At 38.8% G+C, this 22,115-nt stretch overlaps 1 protein-coding gene across 6 annotated transcripts in view; it reads left to right on the top strand.

Moving 5' to 3' along the window:
- ARB2A (ARB2 cotranscriptional regulator A) overlaps positions 1-22,115 on the top strand; it is a 263,468-nt gene that overhangs the window by 172,779 nt on the left and 68,574 nt on the right. For all 6 annotated transcript variants that reach the window (XM_077171064.1, XM_054651873.2, XM_054651871.2 and 3 more), the window contains 2 exons: positions 13,779-13,895; positions 18,320-18,404. In XM_077171064.1, coding sequence (XP_077027179.1) covers positions 13,779-13,895; positions 18,320-18,404 — 202 coding nt within the window. The remainder of the gene's footprint in view (positions 1-13,778; positions 13,896-18,319; positions 18,405-22,115) is intronic.

Here is a 22,115-nt window from a genome sequence, read left to right as displayed (position 1 = left end):
TTCACTTCTAGGTCACTGGTTCAAATCTGCCCCCTGTTTAGTAGTGACCAAAAGCTGTTCCCATCTGATGGCTTTTCAGTAGCCTTTGTGCAATTCATGAATGATCTATATGCAATGCTTGGTGAAAATCACTCTTAGACATTGCTTTAGGAGTTTCAACTCAAACCCTTTAAGTAGGAATAAATGATCTGCTCATGCATTGAAGAGTTTGGTGGGTTTATTTTTCAGAATAATTTTAATAAGTTAGTGGAGCAGTGCAGCTGAATTTGCACTGTAACAGCTGCTGTGGGCTACAGCTGCCACCATCACTTCCCACTAGCATTGCTTCGCAAAAAGTTGTTACCAGCTTACTTAAGAATTGGACTGATGTGTCTTAATTTGAGCCACATGGTATCATTCCAGTCTACTTTCATATTAGGCTAGAATAGATAAAACCATAATTGAAAAAAGAAGGAGAAATAAAAGAAAATTACTAAATTTGTTCAGCTTAGAGGAAACATACTTATTATAGTAAAATTGGTTTTGACAGAGAGAGTGTGAAAACATTTTTACTGATGGTTTTAGTGTTGCAGTAATGCTGTTGAAGCTGTGAGACTGCAACTTCTGTGGGTTCTCGTGCTATATGTGACTTAGACCACTGTGGTGTGCTCAGATAAAAAACAACTTTATAATATAATATAAATTTATGATAACTGTTAAAGAATAACTTTATAAATTGAAAACAAGGGAAACAAGAAAACTTGGTGGTACCTGAAAAGAAGTCCTTGCAAGTGTATGTTTTCTAGTGTTGTCCTTTACTGCTGCTTACTTTCTGGTACTTAAATAATGGACTTATATACTTGGCACTTGTCAGCATTTTGAAGTGCTATTTTCCTTAAGGCAGAGAAATGCTAGAGGACAGTTGCTGTAAAGGGAATGTAATTTTTGGTTCATTAATGTATGAACCTGAAGTGGGGACTCTGCTAGATGTACATTCCTGTGGAAATCACAGTGACAGTTTAGAGGTGTGTTTATGTCCATAGGGATGCACACAACCCATTATAAAAGTATGACTTTTTCCTTAAAACCAGCCAAAGTATTTCTTTTGAGACAGCAGGCATGCCACATGTATGCTGCAGTAGATTTTTGCAGTAGATTTTTTTGCACTGAACAAGGTATTTCACCAAACCTAAATTATATTTCATTAATAAAAGTCTCACTGAATCAAATTAATCACATCAGCCACGTCTCTCATTACTCACATAAACTTCAGCGTTTGCTTGTAACATCTCAACCTGGAAAAATAAAATATACATGCATGCTGAGCAGAGCTTGATGGGTACCAGCAAGTACATTTAGCACAGGGCTAGCACAGGTCTTTGCTCTCCCAAGAACACATCCTCAGATGTTGGGAGTCATCTGCCTAACACGCTTATAGCTTCACATTGAAAACCTAAGCCAGAAGAGTGCTGATAAAATCTGTGTACCACAACACATGGTCATACCCATGATTTGCAAGAATGGCTCTGGTGGGAATTTACTGCCACTATTTTCACACTTGGCCTTCAACTGCCAGGTTAGCTGGCCTGTGATGCAATGTCATCCCCTCTGGAAACTGCAGCAATTGCAGGAAAAGAAAATCCTAGGCAACGTATTTATGATCCAAGCCACAACATACATTCTCTCCTAATAATACATTGGTATCAAATGTGTCAGAGGTCTGTGGACTCAGAGCAACGGGTGTGGTATCCCACTGGAAAGCACAGGCTGTCCCAGCTGCTGCAGGAGCACTGTGTCTCCCTGTCCTAGCATCAGGATGTTTCCTGGTCTGCTCAAAATGTTGGGCTCGAGCTTACTTGAACCTGCATTCCTGGCCCCATTTGCCAGAGGGGAGGAGGGGGAGTGGGATCTAAGTTTAGCAGTACAAGACGTATGGGCAAAAAAGCCTGCCAGCTTCACAGGGCTGTTTGGTCCAGGAGCATAGGTTTGTAAGACAAAGAAATTCATTTCAGAAGTTCACACAAAGGTGGGGTCGGGGGGGGAAATGTTCTGAAAGCACTGGCAGCACACCTTTGCCCCTCTTCCCCAGGGAAGGCTGGCATTGTTACGGTGGTTAGATCAATGTATGTTAGAAGTGGCAGACCCATGAGTTTGCCTATATTTCAAGGTGGTTGTGAGTTTAATCATTAGTTTAGAAAATAATTTGGTTAAACTGAGAAAATCTCCCAGCAAAGCATTTTTCCTAGTGTAGTGATGCTTTTTGTGAAGTATAAAAGGACACTTATAAGCCATAAGTGCATGCATATATATTGGATGTTATTTAGCACTGTACGTGTTTCTAAGGTTAAGAGCTGACTCCCTCCATTGGTACAACCCCTCCCAAAGCATGCAGAAGCCTTTAAGTTTCTGTCTCTGATGAATGGACTTATTAAGTACTAGAGGTGATGTCATCTAAGAGGAGAGACATGGAAATTGAAGCTCCCAGAGATGGGAGCTGTGAACTCTATTTGGTGTCATGGTCCAGTTACATGCTCACTTTCAACCAATTGTGTGATAAGCCATATGGCTCATCAGACCCCAGTCTGCCTGCATAAGCTAAGGTGGTGGGTCTGGTAATGAAATAAAGAAATGCAAACTTATCCTGGTGTCTTTCTTCACTGAAGAGGACTTTGGAGGAAAAGGAGCAGAAATAAAGCTTGCAGTTGCTTTCTGGTTTAATGTTGTTTATGAACTTCATGAGATCAGAGGGTCATGGGGAGTATCTTGCTAGTGACATGTAATGGTTTGGAAATAAACACCAGGGTGGCTCCAGCTGCCTTTGATCTAACTAAATGACTATTTTGTAAATTGTGTTTAACTTACTGTAAAATTAGGTAAAGAGCATACAGGAATGCTTCTTTGTGTGCTAGATGCCTAAACTTCCAACTATGTGTTCAGGACCAAACAAAAAGAAAATGGTTCTCTGTCAAGGAGGTTATAATTTGGTGGATATATAATAAAAAGGAGACATGAAATGCTGTAAGAAAGAGAGACTGACTTTCTACCTTATCCCACGATTTAAACATTTTAAATTTTTATTGATGATAGCCTGAATATGTAGATTTCAGTAAGTGTATTTTGCTTTCCATGATCTCTCTGAAATCTTCTTTTGAAGTGAAACTTCTTAACTTGAAAATTATGAGCCTTTAGTTTACAAGGATGGGCAAGTAATTAAAGCCACAGCAAGCCTTTTTCAGAATACACTGGCCAGAAACTGTAGTGTGCAGAAAGCTCAGCAGACATTTTGCTTTAGTGCAGGAGTGGCTAATCTTCATGGTCCTGTGGCATCCTGATGAGCTGTCATGGTCACAGGACAAAGGCTGCCATTTCTTCATGTTGTACCTAGTGGACCAGACATTCATTATTGCAGCTCTGCCTGCTGGCTCCTCCTGCATTGATAGGAGAGGGTTGCCCAGTGGTCTCCAAACCATTCCAGCTTGCCTGCTGGTGTAGCCTGGTTTCAGGAGCCAACAGTGTGGCCTGGCTGATACATCCAGGGAAGTCTGAGTCTGGCAACCTAAATGAAACCACTAGAGGCAGAGCCCAATACAAAATTTTCAGGAAGACTTTTCCACTTCCTAACAACCTTGAAAGTAAACATGCATCATTCTTAACAAGCCAGTCCCTCTTTGAGGTTTGTGAATAGAAGAGTTTAGGTTATTTCACCAAAGAAGGACTGTGTGTGATAAATTAGTACCTTCCTACATGGGCAGCCGGGAATGGGTGCTTTTGTGCAGCATCCATTGTCCTCACACTTAGGCACAGCATGCATTATGCTTAGAAGTGGCACTTGTTTTTCTTTTCTTGACTCAACTCTACCTGGCATCACTTCTCTGAGTGATGTCATCAGTACTGGAAGGTGATTTGTGGTGTTTAATGAGCAGGCTTGTGCTGGGGGCAATGCAGAGCACAGTACACATCAGTCTCCTGGAGCATTCCTCAGAAGTAAATTACATGGGCAGGCTGATGACAAGGTTGATGCAGGATCACTGAGCAACCCAGGAGGAGGAACAAAGAAATACTTCATGGCAGCAGGAAAGCGTCTAAGACACCCACCATGTTTCTATCTCCAAGGATGCTGAGGTGGAAGTTGTATGTTGCTGCAGTGCCGTGTCTCTCCAGATGTGATGGAGAGCAGGTCCATGCCCCATGTCATTGAAGGATGCAGGGTCTGAGCTTTCTTTGCCAGTAAAGCTGTACCTGATGGCTTCTGGCACAGGACATGGACCAGACATTTAATTATGAGTCTTTCCTGTACTCTAAACTGGAAGATCTTTTTCTGAATAAGTTCTTTCTTTTTTCTTTTTTACATTATATAAAACTGTATTTTATATAGTTATACATCCTTTGCTTCACAAAGCCCTTCAGCATATGAAGTCTCTCCAAGGAGATTTGTTAGCCTTGCTGCTACTTTCCCATCTCATGAGTAGCTGGAAAACCTTGTTGGATATCTGATGGCATATCAAATGTCTGATAAAGAGGGCTGATTTAAAAAAAAAATCCATTATTTCTCCTGCTTTACTGTATTTTCAGACTTTGAAGATGCCAGTCATATATTGGGGTTGAAACTAGATGATGCAGAAGTCTTTTCCAAACCATTCTATGATTCTATGGTATTGTGGTCTGCTTTGTGTAATTTGGGTTTATACCAGACAGGCACATAATTTTTTGGTGAAGGAGAATGTAAATGGTAGCAGCATTTTAGTGGGAAAGAAAAGGGAAGCTCCTGCTCTTCTCCTTTGGCTGCCTGCAGTAACAAAGCACAATTTGTCATTCCCTAATCACAAGGAGAGTTGCCTCCAGAAGTTTGTGTGACCCCAGAAGTTTCAATTTACATACCTTCTTGATTCAGAGACATTGCCTGTGGAGATACTTTTCCTTTTTTGAAGTTACTCAGAAGTTAAAAGAATCAAAACTGAGGCTCTAAAGGACAAGAAGAGTGAATGTTGTGTTATCCTCTGGCTGAAGTGGAAATCCAGCAATGTTTAAATAACAAGGGTGTCAGACTTCATGTCCATCTGTGAGGTGCTGAGCTTAACACTCAGTTTTTCTTATCTCCTGTTTGTTTTTTATTTTTTTCAAGTCTGGCTTCCTTTTAAAAGTTAATATGTAGGTTGATATGTTTGTGTGCATGTATGATAAAACCAGGGCAATTTCCTAAATAAATGACCAGTCCTTCTTCAGACACTGCCAACATCTAGAAATTGGTGAAGGATTTGCTCTTTTTGATGTTAAACCAGTGCAATTCTCTGTCTAGGTATAAAATTAAACACAAGGAACTAGATTATTTCCTTGAAAAATGCACCAGTATGAGATTTGCTAAAACTGTTTTCCATGTACCAGTCAAACAGAGGCAATGAAGAAGTAATGCCATTTTACTCTGTATTTGATAGTTAACATATAAAAACAGTTATTTACTTGATTGTTTTGCATTCATTTCACTAATATGATTGTTCACTTTTACACCGAGTTCTGGATTTACACATTTATTGAAACATGAGAAAATTACTTCCATAACTTACTCCAGGCTATGTTTTTCATTAGATATGAACCATTACCTTTGTAATGGTATAACATCAAAACAAAACTCCTTGTATCATTTTATTTCAAGCCTTGTTTATTATTAGTTGTGTTACACACTGATTTTCAGGAGCAATTTATTTCAACTAATTTGTCATCTCAAAGATTTAAGATCACTGTTTTCTATTTAAATTTATCTGAGCAAGAAGAATTACAAGAACCTACTTGTTCTGGCTCAAGGCTTTTAGATGTTTTCACTCTCATAACGCAAAAGAGGAGCCCAACAAGACAGGCTAAGAGTAAACAACTAGTTTTATTCATCCATTTTTTATGTGTACTGGGTTTTTAGATAGAGCAGAGCTGTTCCATTGTAATTTAGAAGATGTTGAGCTCAAGGAAGTACCTTAGGCAGAACGTTTTCCTATGTGCTAAGGATTCATTTCTCTCCAGCCCTCCTGCCTGATTGGTCTGAAATCAGCCAAAGTAACTATCACTGGGACGTTGACCAGGCTTGAAGCCTTGGGGCTGAAAACAGTAGCAGTTTGGAGCTGGACTGGGGAGGTCACATCCCTCAGATGGGTGGAACAGATGGCTGAGGTTGTTAGCAACATCAACAGTCCAGCTTCTATCAGCTGCCACCCTTCAGTGGAGCCCGTGTAAGCTGGGAGCTACTGCAGAGAGTCTGACATGTGGCAGCTGAAGGAGTCATTGTAACTCAGTCATCTGCATCCCAAGACCATGCTTGTCCCTGAGACTGAAAAGTTGTCAAAGACTTTTCTCTTGTAAGCTCCCTGGTAGGAGGTTCTTCTCTCAATAGCAAAAAAGATGCTCTGGTTTGAAAACTTACTACAATTTGCTCACTCATAGGTCTAAGGAAGCATTTGGCACCATGCTTTGATGGGGTACCTCAGATAAAATGTCAGCTGGCCTACATGCTGGGTGTCAGCCATGCACTGCTCTTAAGAAGTGCACGGCTTAAATGCTTCAACTTTCTGCAATGGCTGCAAGATTAGCCTGAAAATCTGGCACCCAATCTACATTTATACAAGGAGATGTTCAAAATGATGTTCAAATTGTCATTTGACCATGCCCAAAGCTGCCTAGGACTGTGAAAGTTGCTGTGAAAGCTGAGCCCAGGATAGCAAGTCTGGGGTAGGAGGCTGAGGACACTCCCAATTTTAAGCAGAGACATCTCTGTTTCCTAGTCTTTGTAGTCCTTGACCTTTCTTGATACTACAGCACTTCAAGCTTTTGGTCATGGGTCTAGATGGCTCCTCTTAGCACTTAATTGTTATTTTGGCTTTATTATGTTGTCATCAGGTTTGCTTTTGATTTTATTTATTTTATGTTCTATTTCAATTTCATTTCTTTAATGGTAAGTTGGTTTTTTTTTTACTTTATTATTTAATTTCTAACATGGCACTCAAATAGCTGTCCACTGCTTCAGAAATCCAGATAAACCAAGAGAAAACAAAGCTATGACCTGCAGCCAATAAGGTTTTACTGGCAAAGACTGTAAACATCAGTCTTTGCCAGTAAACTGTTATCTTGGCTGTAACATCACAGCCAAAATAACTTTGTTAACGAAATCTCCAGGACAGGGTTTGCATAGCTATGCCAATAGAGGACTGGTCTTGCTAGCTGACTTCATATCATTTGGAGAGCTGATGCAGCCTCCTACCAGAAAACCTCATGCATCCTTAAAGGATGCTCCTTACACAGACACATGGTAAAACCAGAGCAGCAAAGGATGTGCTGTGCTGGAGGTTTGGTGTGATCACATGCTCACACCATCTTGCACTACCCAAATCCAATTTAACAGTGAATACAAAATGACATAGTTTTGTAAACTATGTGATTTTGCAACTACGATTTTCCTGGTGCTTGTGTACTTGCAGTGCACATACTAAATGACCTTGCTCGAGTATCAGATGCTCCTCAGCATTAGTTGTGCCAAATACCGCATGTGGTAGTTTCGGACACTTTCTGGCAGCCTAAACTGACCCTTGTGAATCTCCACTTTCTTAAGACCAGACTGTTTTTTATCTCATATGTTAGAGGCAATCCAACAGCTAGCTGCTGCTATCAGCAACATAGGAATATTAACACTTATATTGATCAGGCTTCACATTCTCTACCTGGATAGGAGATAGGTAGAAGCTCTTGGCCCTTTAAAACTTGATTTTCATGCCAGTGAGATCTCCCCAGTTCAAGTCTCCAACCTTGGGATGGCAGACTCCAGCTGTCAGGAGGGAGATCCAACTGGCTGACTCCAGGTAGACTCATCTGCTCCAAACCTCCCTTTCTGATCATCGCTGGGGTTCTCGCAGCAGTGCAAAGGTGAGTATCTCAGCAACCCTCATTGCTGAGATGTCTTGAGGTTCTTTGAAAAATGGATTCATTTTTGTTGCATTAGCTGAATTTCTAATGGGAAGGAGCCTTCACCAAACCCTCTTGTCTAATGTACACTTTTCACCTACTAGGAAGTTATCTGCAGATAATGCCAACATATTGTGCTCCAGAGAGTGGAGGATGTCCCTGCCACCAGCTTGTTTTGGTTTGGTCTGCTGTGGGCAAAATGTAGCAGACAAATTCAAAGACTTTTATCCCTGTGGTGCCATACCAGTTTATGTTATGTGATGGGCTTTCTGTTGAACTGCTGCGCTTTATTCATGCTAAAAAAATTGTGGGGAGGTTTGTAATTGAGGTGAGCCAGCATTCCTACCCATAAGTCCTGCCACACCTAAACTGCCTGTGTTTGGGAAGTTAGTTGTTGTTTCCATCATTATTGCAGGTCCTCAAAGACTTCTCTCTTGTAAACTCCCTGTAACAAGACACTAGAGTCAAGAGAACAGGAGAATTGTATTATGAAGATTAAAGGTTTAATAAAGCTGAAGCCTGAGGCTTTCTACAAGAGAAGCATGCGTTCTATTTGCACTGTTCTAAAATATACCAGCAGAATTCTGCGGACAGGTTTTTTTTAGTTGTTGGGGTTTTTTACGAGTTATGCGTAAGGAACATGAGTTTTTAAATCTTGAGCTATTTTTTTAAAATATTTTTCTACTCATTATTGATTTTATGAACTTACAGCCCCAGTGTAAGGTGGTAATTTTGAGTAGAAGTTCTGCAAGAGAAATTGGTTTGCATTGCGAACTTCGACGAGTCCTAGACTCCAGATGCTATTAAGCAATCTGTTCTAATATGTTCATGCACTCTTATTACTGTTGCAGTGTGATTTATTGCTGTAGAAAAATATCACAGTTGTAGATGTAACATCCAGTGGATCTTTGAAGAAAGTATCAGCAAGTACTATGGTCAATCTCTAATTGTATCATTTAAGGTATTTTCTTTCGGTGTTTAAAAACTGATGTGTATCAGGGGCTTTGCCTACTGCAAGTAGGGATTTTATCACATCTGCAAATTCATTTAGGGAAGATGCTTGCTCTTGCTAATTGAAAATGAAAACTGGTAGAACTTTGGATTGTTCATTATTTTTGTTTTGTGTTGTTTGAGCATAGTTGCCCAGCAATTCTAATTCCTAGTGAATAATATTTTATGAGGGCTTGGGGATCCAATTCCATTTTAAGACAGGCAGAAAATTGAGAGTATTTCAGAAATTCAAGAATTCTATTCAGGAAGCAGTGAACGGTCTTAGGAATGCCAGACCAACAAACCTGCACTACAGAATACAGAATTACATACTTCCTGGTGATGAGAAGCTTTTCATAACTGAGGAGAGGCTCAAGTGCTGCCAGGCAGACAGACTAGTTAATTGGTTTGTATGAGTGAAATTATGGTTGAAAGACTGGTAACAAGCAAGTTAAAAGGAGAGCATATGAAGTTACCAAAAAGGAATCCATGTTTCCAAAAGGAAGTAAAAATTGCCCTCTTGCACACTATTCCTATCACATGATTTCATCTCTCCTCCTATCTACCATTGCATTTACAATTATTGCAGTGTCCAACTGAAGCTGGGTTGATCCACTGGAATTTCTGCTGCAAATTCATTCCATGTCTGGAAACCAGTGAGGACTTTTGGACAGGGGCTTCCAGTTATTTCCTCTGGAAAGAGTTCTGCTTGCAGATGCCAAAATGTCTCAAAGAGTCTCAAATCGGTATGATGCAACTGGATACAATGGAAGATGTGCATCAAAATTATATTGCTCCAAGTCAAGTACTTGTTCTCAACATGCCCATTGAGGCCCAGTGCATACCATGTAACACCATGCCACAACTGAAATTGTTGGTGGAAGACAAAGAAAGTCACTGAATAGTTTATTTCAAAACTTCAAGATAAATTAAGATTTGGATGTGTTTGCAATTCATTTTTAATCCATTTTTTCTTATTCCTAATTACAAACAACTCAGAAGAGTAAATACTTCCTGAAGATGAAGTGATTTTTTAATTTGATTGTATGAACCTGCAAAAATAAAAGCCTGTAAAAAATAAATAAATATTTTAACTTACTTTAACTTTTCTCAGAAGTTTGAATTTTTACGTGTTTTAAATGTTAGAATTGATTTAAAGAGTTCAATGTTTCTAGGATTTACTCCCACACCTATTTACCTAAAATCTAATTGGTACTTTAATGGATTTTCATGGTTTCTGGTTGGCAAGATAAGACCTTTAAGTCCTCTTTTAACACACTAATGCTTTCATTTGACACAACTATTATGCTATAAAATATATGACAAAGGCCTATTTTACAATCTTATTCTGACTACTTATGCATGCTAAATATTCTGCATATATATTGTATGTGTGAAGCTGTGTTTTATTTATACGCACTACAGATACTACAGGTATCAACCTTTTGACATTATAGTGTTATGACAACTGTGTAATATAAGCTTACAGATTAGCAGAAGAATACTTAATAAATTGAGCAACAAATGAGAAATTATGATGTATGAACATGAGAAATGCGCTTTTAGGAATTTTCAAGCTCTTGCTTATGTAACTGTTAGAACTGAATACTTTTGCAACTAGATCATTGACATCTTCCCTTCCAAAGTGAAGAAACAAATTTTCAACCAATGGGATAAAGAGGACTTTCAAAAGGATGTTTGAATGCTTTCTAACTTGTTGCAAGGAGAACTGGTCTTCAACTTGTCATTCTAAGGGAATGGAATATATAGTGTTGGAATATAGTTAATAAGTTATCAAACTTTACTGTGACTATGAAGAAGGAGCACAAGAAAAAAGATTAAATGGAAATGCCTAAAGAGAGAAGCTTATTGGGAAAGTCTAGAGGACCCAGAATCATAAGTGGTGCAGTAATACATGAGAGCCTATTTATGTATAATAGAGAAATGCCATTTTACCTACTTCTGGTTGTAAATGAATTATTGGAAGAAGGAGTGTAAGGGGAGAATGAGCCATCCAGTGATGAGGTTCGCAGAGAGCTGTTCTTCTGCAAAATGTAGTCAGCTAAGAATAGTTTAAGGTTTTTAAGTGGGCAGTAAGCAGGAAATTAAGTAAGTCCTAGGCTGTGAAAACCTTCTATCAGTGGAATTTATTGATGTAAAAAGATTATAAGCCATAAGTGAACTTTGGAAAAAATTCTTAGGCCTTTGTTTGCTTCAGTAAAAAATCATTATTCTGAAGAAAAATGTCTAAAATTTAGTATTTTTAGTAGACTGTGGTCTATTAAATATCGTCAGTTTTAGTATGTCCACCTCAAAAGATTCTACAGGCTCCACAGAATAAAACAAGTCCTGGGAAATGTAAATCATGCATCCCACAGTATCCTTCCCTTGGAATCTAGTACAGCTTCTGTGTTACATCAAATTTGAATGGTAGCTACATTTTTATTTAAACTCAATCTATTTTACCTTTACAATTTTATTGCACTCATTTAATTTTTAAAATTTATCTTAATTCAAAACTGATTTTAGAAAAGAGGAATATGTTCTAACTATGGTCTATCAGTCCATTGAATCTGAAGCATTTACCAAGTATTGAAGCATCTGTGCCCAAAAGTACGTAGACTTCTTGTATCTTCTTGCAGGGTAAATTATCATCCCTGATAAGAGGGTCTGCTGCTTGAGCTTAACCTGGATCTGTTCTCCTTGATTGTTATTATCAGTGAATGTCCCATAGTAGCAGTAAACTTCAGCTGCTCTGATAGAAGCAAAAGTGTCTTCAGTTTGACATGCTCTGTTCTGACATTTCTGTGTCACTAAAACATGGACACATTAGACTTCTTGTTTAAGTGATGGTTATACCCTTGATCCTTTCCACACTTGATGTGTTGTTTTTGTCTATTTCTTTCTAAGTTGGCTCAGAAGGGCATGGATGCCTACCAAAAGTTTTTTCTTCTGGTCTGGATGTTAAGAAATCTGTACATGAAGCTCAGTTAATTCCTTTGATCCCTCTTTGCTTCTGCATCCATGAGACCTTATCCTAACCCTAGCACTATGGCTGAGTTATCAAAAAACATGACATTGTCAGCCTCACTCACTTTGCTGATCTTTGTGAAGAGAATACGATTCTGCAGGCATCCACAAAGCTGAATGGCAAGCTCCAGGAGCACGTTGGGTATTGCATATTATTTCCTATATATCATACATGATCTGAAAAGCAAAGACTGTATGTACTATATGAAGAAAGATTAGAAAGAAATGGTGATCAATGACTGCCAGTTCTTACATGTGCATAGGGAAATTGAGAATAGCAAACCTGAGCTAGGTCTGGAAAAGAAAAAGGGAACTGCACCTTTGTATTTTCTTGTGATTTGAAGAAAAAGGTGATGTTCTAAGATTAACTGGGTGGCTAGTTTTCAAAACAGAAACATGGGACACAGTAGCTCGAGAAAAAAACTGCTTTTCCAAAGCAGAGCATATTTTTTATCTTTGCTGGTCATTAGACGTGCTTCTGAATACCAGCCCTTCATGGAGGAAGTCATGCTGGAATACTCTGAGCTGGTGATGATTTTAAACTTCACCCAGCATGTAATAACTCTGAGTAATTGGTAGATATGTGGGCTTCAAGGACAGTGATATTTTTGCACCTCTGCCTGTTTAATCATAGTGTTTTGTGGAAGACAGTGCAGCTGAATGATTGCTAGAATGCACAGCACTGGAACAGGAATATTATAAGGTGTGTTTAAAACAGTTATTCAATGTACAAGGTTTAAAGCAAGTTAGTTGTGTGTAGCTGACAGGTCTTGTTTTTAGATACTGTCTCTTTCAAAAAACTTTTTTTCTGGTAGGTTTTTGGAGTCATTCTTATGGCAAGGACATGGAACAGTGGGTTCAGAGGTGCAGCCTGTGTGCTGATAAGCAGTTACTAGAGCATGAAGAAAGAATGCCTGATTTTAGAAATATGGTATGTGTTACATTTATACAAAAAGGAAGCTTAAAAAAACATTAACTTTATTGCAGTATACACAGCGATAATGACACCAATTGTGAAATGCTGGTTTTGTAAGTATAATTTATTATGCTTTCTTTGATCCAGTGTTACAAATTAGGATCATTCATGTCAGGAGATTAAAACCTTTTTGTCTGTCTTTGATATCAAACTATTCTTTCCCAGTACCTTTTATCTTGCATAGCAGTGCTGAACTCCACAGCATCTTTGTCAGTTCGCTTGTGTTATTTGCAGCAATCATTTAATTTGTTTTAGAACTGGTATTATTTAGTCATACTGTCATTTGCAACAACAGAGGCTCTTTAATATCCTAAAAATGTTGAGAGACTTTGGTGTTAGCTGAGTAAGCATATGAATAAGGGAGAAGAGAGAAGAATTTTGGGACCATGGTGAGCATGCAAGATAGCTAAATTGGATAGAAAAAGAAAAAACCTATGCAAGTCGAAGTGAGATTGTACATCAGAAAAACTACAGCAATCTACTGAAAATTAGTAGATGATAGTCAAGAGAACCTTACAGTGAACCACAGGTACCAGCTTCCCTGAAGAACTGAAATAGGAACTTGGAGAAGCTTGTAAAAGGTGTCCTCAGGGAATCTTCCATTTTTTCACTATGATACCTTTAATCCTAGAATTGTCAAGCCACATGGAAAATAATAGGACTGAATAGTTCAGTCAGTCAAAAGTTAGTATTTTTTTATCAAAAATATTAGATGTTTCTGTTTTTTCTGTATAAACTTTAAAACAAGTGAAGTCAAATTCTGAATCTGTATTGCTGTTTCTTTTTAAATTCAAGATCATTATCTCTGAGTAAGCAGACTCTGTTCAGTAAAAGGAATTACTTTAAATACAATCTTTTTTAACAGATGATTCAACGAGAGGCAGAAGTAAAGAATAGGGTAACTGCTGTGGCGTTGACAGACTCAGTTCACAATGTGTGGCATCAAGAAGTTGGGAAAACTATTAGAGAGTGGATGCGAGAGGTAAGGCCTTTTTTTTTTTAAGAATTTGAGTATGTATGTCTGTATATGGCTGAATAAACATGTCTGGGTGTGAAAAACAGCATAATATAGAACAGTGGAAATCATGTATCCATACCAGCCACTAAAATAACCACGATTAAAGCCATTTCTGAACTGCCAAATTAGCAGTAAAAATACTAAGCACCAAGTCCAGCGTTTCTACCTGATGCACAGTAAAACAGAGACATGCCAAGGCAGCCCATGCAGTGCCTGAAACATGGAGCAAAGTCCTGGGTGCACCCCATGCTGTTGGTTTGATCTAGCAATGGTGGAAAGTCCTCTTTAAGCTCTTCATTACTAAGTTTGATGATTTGCACAAATGGCAAAATACCCTTTCTCTCAGCAGCTTTTTGATAGATAATTACTCCTGTAGGACTCGGAAGCTCTTACACTTAGGTATGAGGTTGCTGAGATTTTAAAAATCGTATTTTAGAGCAAGACCAACTAAACTACTGTTTTTGAGTCTCATCCTTACTACATCAGGCTCATCTCTGTTTTCTGCATTCCCATGGCAGAACACTAAGACAATAGGTGCACAGAGTGAATTTAAACTAGTCACATCCTGAACTTTCTTTTGTACTTGACTTTTTCTCATGGATTTAGTGAAACTTAGTGTACACAGTGCCTATTCCTGACTTTAACTTAAAGTTTTATAGGCCGTGACTGATGGGAATAGAGGATCACCTGGGATGCAGCCTGACAGCTCTGACTTAAGTGTTAAAAATATAAAGAATGGTAACCCCTACAGGCTCTGTCAGAGAAATCCCCATTTTCTTTATGGGAAATCAAAACTTAAAATCTGTGTTATGTAGTAAAACTGAAATTTTAAATCCTGTAATTTGAATCTGACAACTCCATTTTTCTTTAAGCATTTAGTCTGAATAAGAAAAGTGCATTACCTTTAATTTCATTTGCAGAAAGTAGATGTTAAAGAATAAGTTAAATGATTAATGGCCTAAAAAGTGGATGGAGTGTCATAACTTACATTAGCATTAAAAATCTCCTATAAGAAAGAAGAATTTTACATATGTGAAATGTGGCTGAGTGGTATTAAGTCTAGCATATCACCTGGATATCTCTTACTTTAATCAGGTTTAAGGCTAGTGGTAAAATGAATAATAATTAAAATATACACCTAATCGCTGCCTGTCTGTAGGGCTAATTGCTGTCATTGAAAGAATGAATTGTTAAAATAAAGTAATTCTTCATTTGAGCTATCTCTCCTGTATCACTGGTGGCCTATTTTTAGTACCTATAGATGTCATGATTTTTGAATTTATTAGGAACTGTGATGAATGATAAAACAAATCATCCATTTACATATCTTGACACTGCTTTCGAGAATACTTATTTCTTACAGGCAAGTGTCACATTGTATATAAAAGATAGTTAATTGTGTGCTAATCTTCTGTATTATCTCCAGCTCTCTGATGTAGTGTTCTATCAGTAGTTAATATTAATTTTACTTATTTCAAATGATTGTAATACTTCATAAAAATTCTACTTCTTTTGTAACTTTTACCACCTTACATTTGCAATTTCACATTCAGCTATTAATTAAAATTACACATGCAAATCATAAAATTATAATGCTTTACTACTTTAAACCTTAAAACCTTCATGAAATACTTCAATTTTAACAGGTTTTACTAAATATGTTGTATTACTGGATAGTGTGTTTGTTTTTTTCTTTTTCAATTGAGTTCAATAGTTTCATTGATCTACTGTTTCTTACAAAATTCTGCCATGCTTTGTGAACTTCACTTTCTAATCTCATACAGCAACACTTCCTTTATGTTGTCCCTGCTCTCCGTGGTCCCAGAACAGTAGGGTTGCCTTGACAAATCTATTCAAAAGCCATTCCTCACCCTTTATTGGTGGGGACTGAAGCCTTTGAAATTCTCTCCTCACTGCAACACAGCTGACATCTTCTTCCAGACAGAATGAATTAAGGAAATACAATAAGATACTTGATCTACCAGTCAAGGATCTTTCCACAGTGAAGACGGACTCCATGGTGCACAACTAGGGCAGCAAGCATCTACAAATACACAATACATGCTGTTTACCAGAAGAGAATTTGTCCATTTTTACTATTATGAACTGATGGTATTATTTTTTTAGAAATCTGTCTGAAAATCTATTGGGTCTTTCCAAAAGGTTGCTCGGTTTTTTACCTTTTCCACTTAATGAAGTTGATCAGGTTTTCAGAAAGGAAAAACTCAGATTTTTAATAGAGCAAGCAACATGGATCTTGTTGTTCAGCTGGTAATCTCATTAAAAATATAGTCGCTCTATAATTAAATCTTCAGTTCAGTAGATTTGGTATCATTTTATCATACTTTATTGAAACCATATAATTTAATACTTCAGTTTATAGATTACTCTGATTAGATAGCTGTCATGGTTTAGGAGGAAGTAAGTTTTCTGGGATATGCTGTGGTCAAGTCAATGGGTGCTCAGATTTGAATATTGGCACCTGGTGTGGCTACTGGGGACATGGATATGCCTCTGAGAACACAGGGGGTTAAAATCAGGGAACTCCCAGAGGGAAGCTCTCTTGGGTTTCGGTGGGGAAAGAGTTCAGACCTCTCCCCTGCCCAGCTGCTTGCTGCTGGGGGTGGGGAGGGTGAGGTAGGCCGGGGCCTTGGACAGAGATGGGAGGTGAAGAGGCCCTTGGGGATGGAAAGGTGGAGAAGGGCCAAGAGGCATCAGGCAGCCACTCCCCCCCCACCCCCGGAGAGAGAGAGAGAGAGCCAGCCTGTGCCGGTGCCACCTTGAAATCCAGGAGAGGGAGAAGAGGGGGTGCGGCAAGAAGGTGCCAGCAGGGCAGTAGGAGCCCTGAGCAGGCAGAGCCTGAGATTTTAACCCTTTCTCGAATAATGGAAACCTTACAAATACTGATCCTCCTGGATCTGAATGAGAAGAGACATAGAGATGAAATGGAGGAGGAAATGGGCAAATGTGATGAAAGTCCATGCAAGTGAAAGATGCCAGAAGAGTGGAGAAGAATCTTAGGTGGGAAGAGATGATGGAGTGGCCTTGGCTGGACTTTTCTTGTATAGCCATGGACAGAACCATGTTTCCTGTGACACAGAGACTGCATCCAGGGGGAGGCAATGGCTCAGAGCCAAGAGGGTTCAGTGTTGAGACCCCTTGGCCTGAGGGGGTGAAATTTGGGGGGGACAGGTGTCCTGAAGGTGAGAGACTGTGCTCTTTTTGGAATGGGACAAAGCATCCTTAAAAGGAAAACCCTAGAAGCAGCTCTGGTCCATGTGCAGTGGTGAGAGCATTGGGCATGGAAGGAAGATGTCACGATGGCAAATGATCTCCAGGTGGTGCCACGAGTGACAGGAAACACGAGGTCTCAACTGTGTTTCCAGGGGAAGCCTATGGCACAAGAGGGACTCCTCACTCCTTGATTAACTGAGAATTGATTATCTAAAGGGTGGTGATGGACTGAGAATTGGTGATCTGAGGGATGGATGTATTGGAAATTTGGTGGGGGGAGGAGGAAATGTTTTTGGAAGGTTTTCATTCTTTCTGTGTGTTTCTTTTTGCATATAGTTGTAGGTAAGGTAATAAAGTTTTCTCTTCTTTATTACTAAGTTGGAGCCTGCTTTGCTTATTCCTGGTCACATCTCACAGCAGACACCATGGAGAGTGTATTTTCATGGGGGCACTGGCATTGCGCCAGTGTCAAACCATGACAATAGCATTTGGAACAAAACATTTAGAAAATTCATGGCAAATTCATCCTTCTCAGAGGTTCAGGAATGAAAGGTAAATGTAGAGGCTTTGTGAATATAATTCCCCAGAGACCAGTATTTTTAATGTTCACGCACATTCATCTCAGCTATACTTCCAATTATTTGAATATTAATGTTCTATCTTGATGGTTTCTGTTTAGTTATAGTATGTTGTTTCATATTTTCATGAATGTTCCTTTGACAGTGTACTCCATCAAAATACCCTGAAAATTCTGATTTCTTAATGTTAGCAAATGAGCAGGCTCAGTGTTTATACCAATACCTGTTTATATCAACACCAACTTGCAAAATTTTCAAGCTTGTAGTGGGTAGTTCAGGCACTAGTTGGTCCAAGCACCTACTCAAGTCTACTGGTACTCAAAGTAGCTCTTAAAAAACATAATACTTCAGCACATTACAAATCTGCTGAATTATGTTCTTACTTAGTATGAAATTACAGTATTTCATTGTCAGTAAGCATAAGTTAGTGTACTGTACTGTCCAGTTGTTACTGTGACTGCTATGTAAATTAGTTTGGGTATTTTGATGTGATCATTGTCCTCACTTACAACATCTGTATTTATTTTTGCTCTGAGTTTTTGACTTATCCCAAGAATTGCCTGCCTCCTCTTACAGAACTGCTGTAACTGGGTGTCCAGCTCCGAGCCCCTCGACACATCGGTGGAGTCCATGCTGCCAGACTGTCCCCGTGTCTCTGCAGGTACATCCATTTGTTTGCAGTAAGCCAGTGTACATGTTTATACCCAGAAGCAGCTTGTTCATTTAAAAATGCATTTTAACCTTTCTGCAGCCAGATGTGGCTGTAAGCATATGGTTTCTGGTATTTTATGCAGCCCGCTCTTTTTTTTTTTTTTGCTTTGTGTGGGATTTAACTTATTTTGTCTACTTGTTGCTTGAATTTTTCTAGCCTTCCTTTCTGTTTAAGTAATTGATGACATTATATGTAGGAGTCTGAGAAAAATAATAGTGATAACAAGAACTGGGAAATTTCTCATAGGTCCTTGAATAAATATCCACCTCTATGTTGGCAACAAGGTTTTAAAGAAGCACATAAATGAAAGTTACAGTTAAAATACATGAGCTACTTTCCTGAATGCTGAATGCTGATCAACAGAAGTCTAGTTTACATAGCAAATGATTTGCAGCATCCAAGAATGTTGATGTGAGTTTTCTGTTGTTTTGGATATACTTGGCTATGCTTTTTCATTATTGAATCATGAATTGCAAGGAGCAAGTGAAATTATACAGAGACTTTAGTTAAATGTGTGATAATTCCAGGAAGTAGATTTAGTCATCAATGTAAAAGGAAAACCTCCAATCTCTGCAGGAACGTAATCAAAAAACATAAAGCCATTACTGAACTTTCATGCTTGATTATCAGGTTTCCTAACAGCCACAGGTAGTGTATTTCTGTAGAATATAAAACCAAGTTCAAAGGAAGACACAGCCTATACAATATTAATTTAAAAGCTGAAACAATATTTGACCTTGCTCTTTGGGATGCAGTAGTTCGTTTGACAAGTTCGTTTCATATCTGTCTGCATTTGTGAGGTTGTTAGTGAGACCTAACCTTGCAGGTGAAACTGAATATACTACAGGATATTTTTAAGGTTTGGAAAATTTAGCACTACTTTGTTTGAGAACTCACAACAACCAGAGATTTTGATTACATTTCTGCTATGGTTTGGGATCTCGCTATGCAGATCCATAGCTCTGTACAGACACATGCAATAGAACTGACATTGTTCTTTCATGCTTTGAAAAATGATGTATTTCTAAAATTTTCATTGAGTCAACATTCATTTAGCAACTTTTTGCTCTTTTAGGGGAGATTATTGCAGTTTAAAAGAAATGTATTGTTCAGGAGTGGAATTATTTAAAACAATATTCACTTCTAATCTCTGACATCTATGTTACTCTTGTGAAAGACTGCATGTTATAGTGGTCATTTTAGTCAGGTAAATAAGGACTTGGCTACCAGCTGGTCAGTATTTACTGTACACTGGCCAACACTGAAAATAATCCATGACAGCATCTCTTCCCTTTCTTTGTATTCACCTGATATAAAGAAGCTAAAAGGTACTCTATAAAATAAATCCTAGGTGTTACTTGAAAAGCATCGATGCTTCATTAGAGCTGTAAATAATAAGTTCTGATTCTACATTTCTGTTGAAGACGCGTCACAGTGGCCTTAATGTTTCTGCACCACTTAATGAATTCCTAAACTGCACTGAAGTGGTAGAAGAATTAACTTAAATGGGGTAGGATTTTAACCAGTAAAAGTTGGATATTTGTATTTAGTGCATACATTGAGATAAATTAAGATCACTAATGTCTTTGATAATGATTTAATGTAATATAACTATTTCCAGGCTAGTTCTTTTTAATATAAATATAGTTTAAAATAGTATAACTTCATGTGACTGCTCCTGAATTATTAGCTTGCTCACATGTTTTTTCTTATATTTCTTATAATTGCCCCTTACATAAACAACTGTAAGACATTTACAGAGAACCAAGTCAATAATTTGTAGAGTGTCTTTATATGAGCAATGGTATAAACCTGCATTAGGGTAATATGTAATAAATGTATTAATTATCACTAGATGTAGGGGCATTATTGTTTAATGTGAGAGATTTTATTTCACTCTTTTGAGGAATGCAGTACTGAAAGAGTGAGCCCACACTCAAATCCTGGCAGCATTGCCCTTGGTATTACAATGAATGACAGTGAGAGCAATCAGAACAATGACAGATCTTTTAAAATAAACCCTTTGCAGTAGAAAGATTCACTTCTATGCTTGGAAGCCCATCTTTTATCTCTGTTTACACTGAAAATAAGTTCAGAAATAACTGTCACATGGTCACATCTCTTGAGCCAGCTTTTCCAAAAAGGGTCTGATATTCAGCCATTCAGTATACTGGGTTTTACATACAATCGTAGTTGGTGCGCAGTTCCTACGGCAGATTATCTCACAGTCTCTTGCTTGCTTTTCCCTTAAAATCACTAGAGACTAAATAAGTTACCATCAAACTGGAAAAATTACTTGTATTTCCAGATAGAGTTGTTAACACTTTGGATTAAAGAATTATTAAGGAATTAAAATGTTTCCCACAATTGATTCATTTCTTACTTGATTACAAAAAGGAATGACTACACTTTAAATGTTGAGAGCACGAGAACAATACAGAAAAAGCAAGCCATAATAAATCCACTGTCTGTTCTTGTGGCAAAAGGTACTTTGTGGGTCTCACCTTCAGGGTCTTTCATCCATGTCTCAAGGATTTGGTTGCCTGGTGGTGTCATAGCTTAATATCTTTTGGCATCTAGTTGGTCACAATGACAGTGAGTTTGAGTGCACCCTCAGCAAGTTTACCAGCAACACCAGCTGGCCTACTGGTAGGAAGGGATGTCAGCCAGAGGGATTTTGAGAAGTGGGCCTGCAGAAGAGAAATGGACCCCATAAAATTCCACAAGTCCTAGTGCAAGGTCCTGCACATGGGTCAGGGCAATCTCAGGCACAAGTGCAGGGTGTGCAGGCAGTCAGCTGACAGCAGGTCTGAGAAGAACGATACCCAGTTTTTGGTGGACAAAAAACTAAACATGGCCTGACAGTGTGTATTTCCAGCCCAGAAAGACAACGATATCCTGGGATGCATCAAAAGCATGACCAGCAGGTAAAGGTCATTGGTTCTGCCCCTCTGCTCTGCTTTGGTGAGACCCCATCTGGATGACTGCATCCTGCTCTCGGGAGCTCAGCACAATATAGATTTAGTCCCACTGGAGCAAGTCCAGAGGAGCCACAAAGATGCTCAGAGGGGTGGAGCAGAATTTTCCCATGAAAATGGAGTGAAGGAATTGTTCACAGAATCACAGAATTTCTAGGTTGGAAGAGACCTTTAAGATCATCAAGTCCAACCCAACTAGAACTCATCGCATTCTAACACCTCAACTAGATCATGGCACCAAGTGCCACATCCAGTCTTTTTTTAAACACATCGAGGGATGGCGACTCCACCACCTCCCTGGGTAAATGATTCCAGTATTTGACCACTCTTTCTGTGAAAAACTTCCTCCTTAATTCCAGCCTGTATCTCCCTCAGCGCAGCTTGAGACTGTGTCCTCTTGTTCTGTCTGTTGTTGCCCGGAGAAAGAGACCGACCCCCAGCTCACCACAGTCACCCTTCAAGAAGTTGAAGGGAGTGATAAGGTCACCTCTGAGTCTCCTTTTCTCCAGGCTGAACAACCCCAGCTCCCTCAGTCATTCTTCATACGGCTTGTGTTCCAAACCACTCACCAGCCTCGTTGCTCTCCTTTGGACACGCTCAAGCATCTCAACGTCCTTCCCAAACTGAGGGCCCAGAACTGGACACAGCACTCAAGGTGTGGCCTCACCAGTGCTGAGTACAG

Source organism: Agelaius phoeniceus, chromosome Z, assembly GCF_051311805.1.
Source record: "Agelaius phoeniceus isolate bAgePho1 chromosome Z, bAgePho1.hap1, whole genome shotgun sequence".
NCBI lineage: Eukaryota > Metazoa > Chordata > Aves > Passeriformes > Icteridae > Agelaius > Agelaius phoeniceus.
This window is presented reverse-complemented; position numbering and strand designations above follow the sequence as displayed.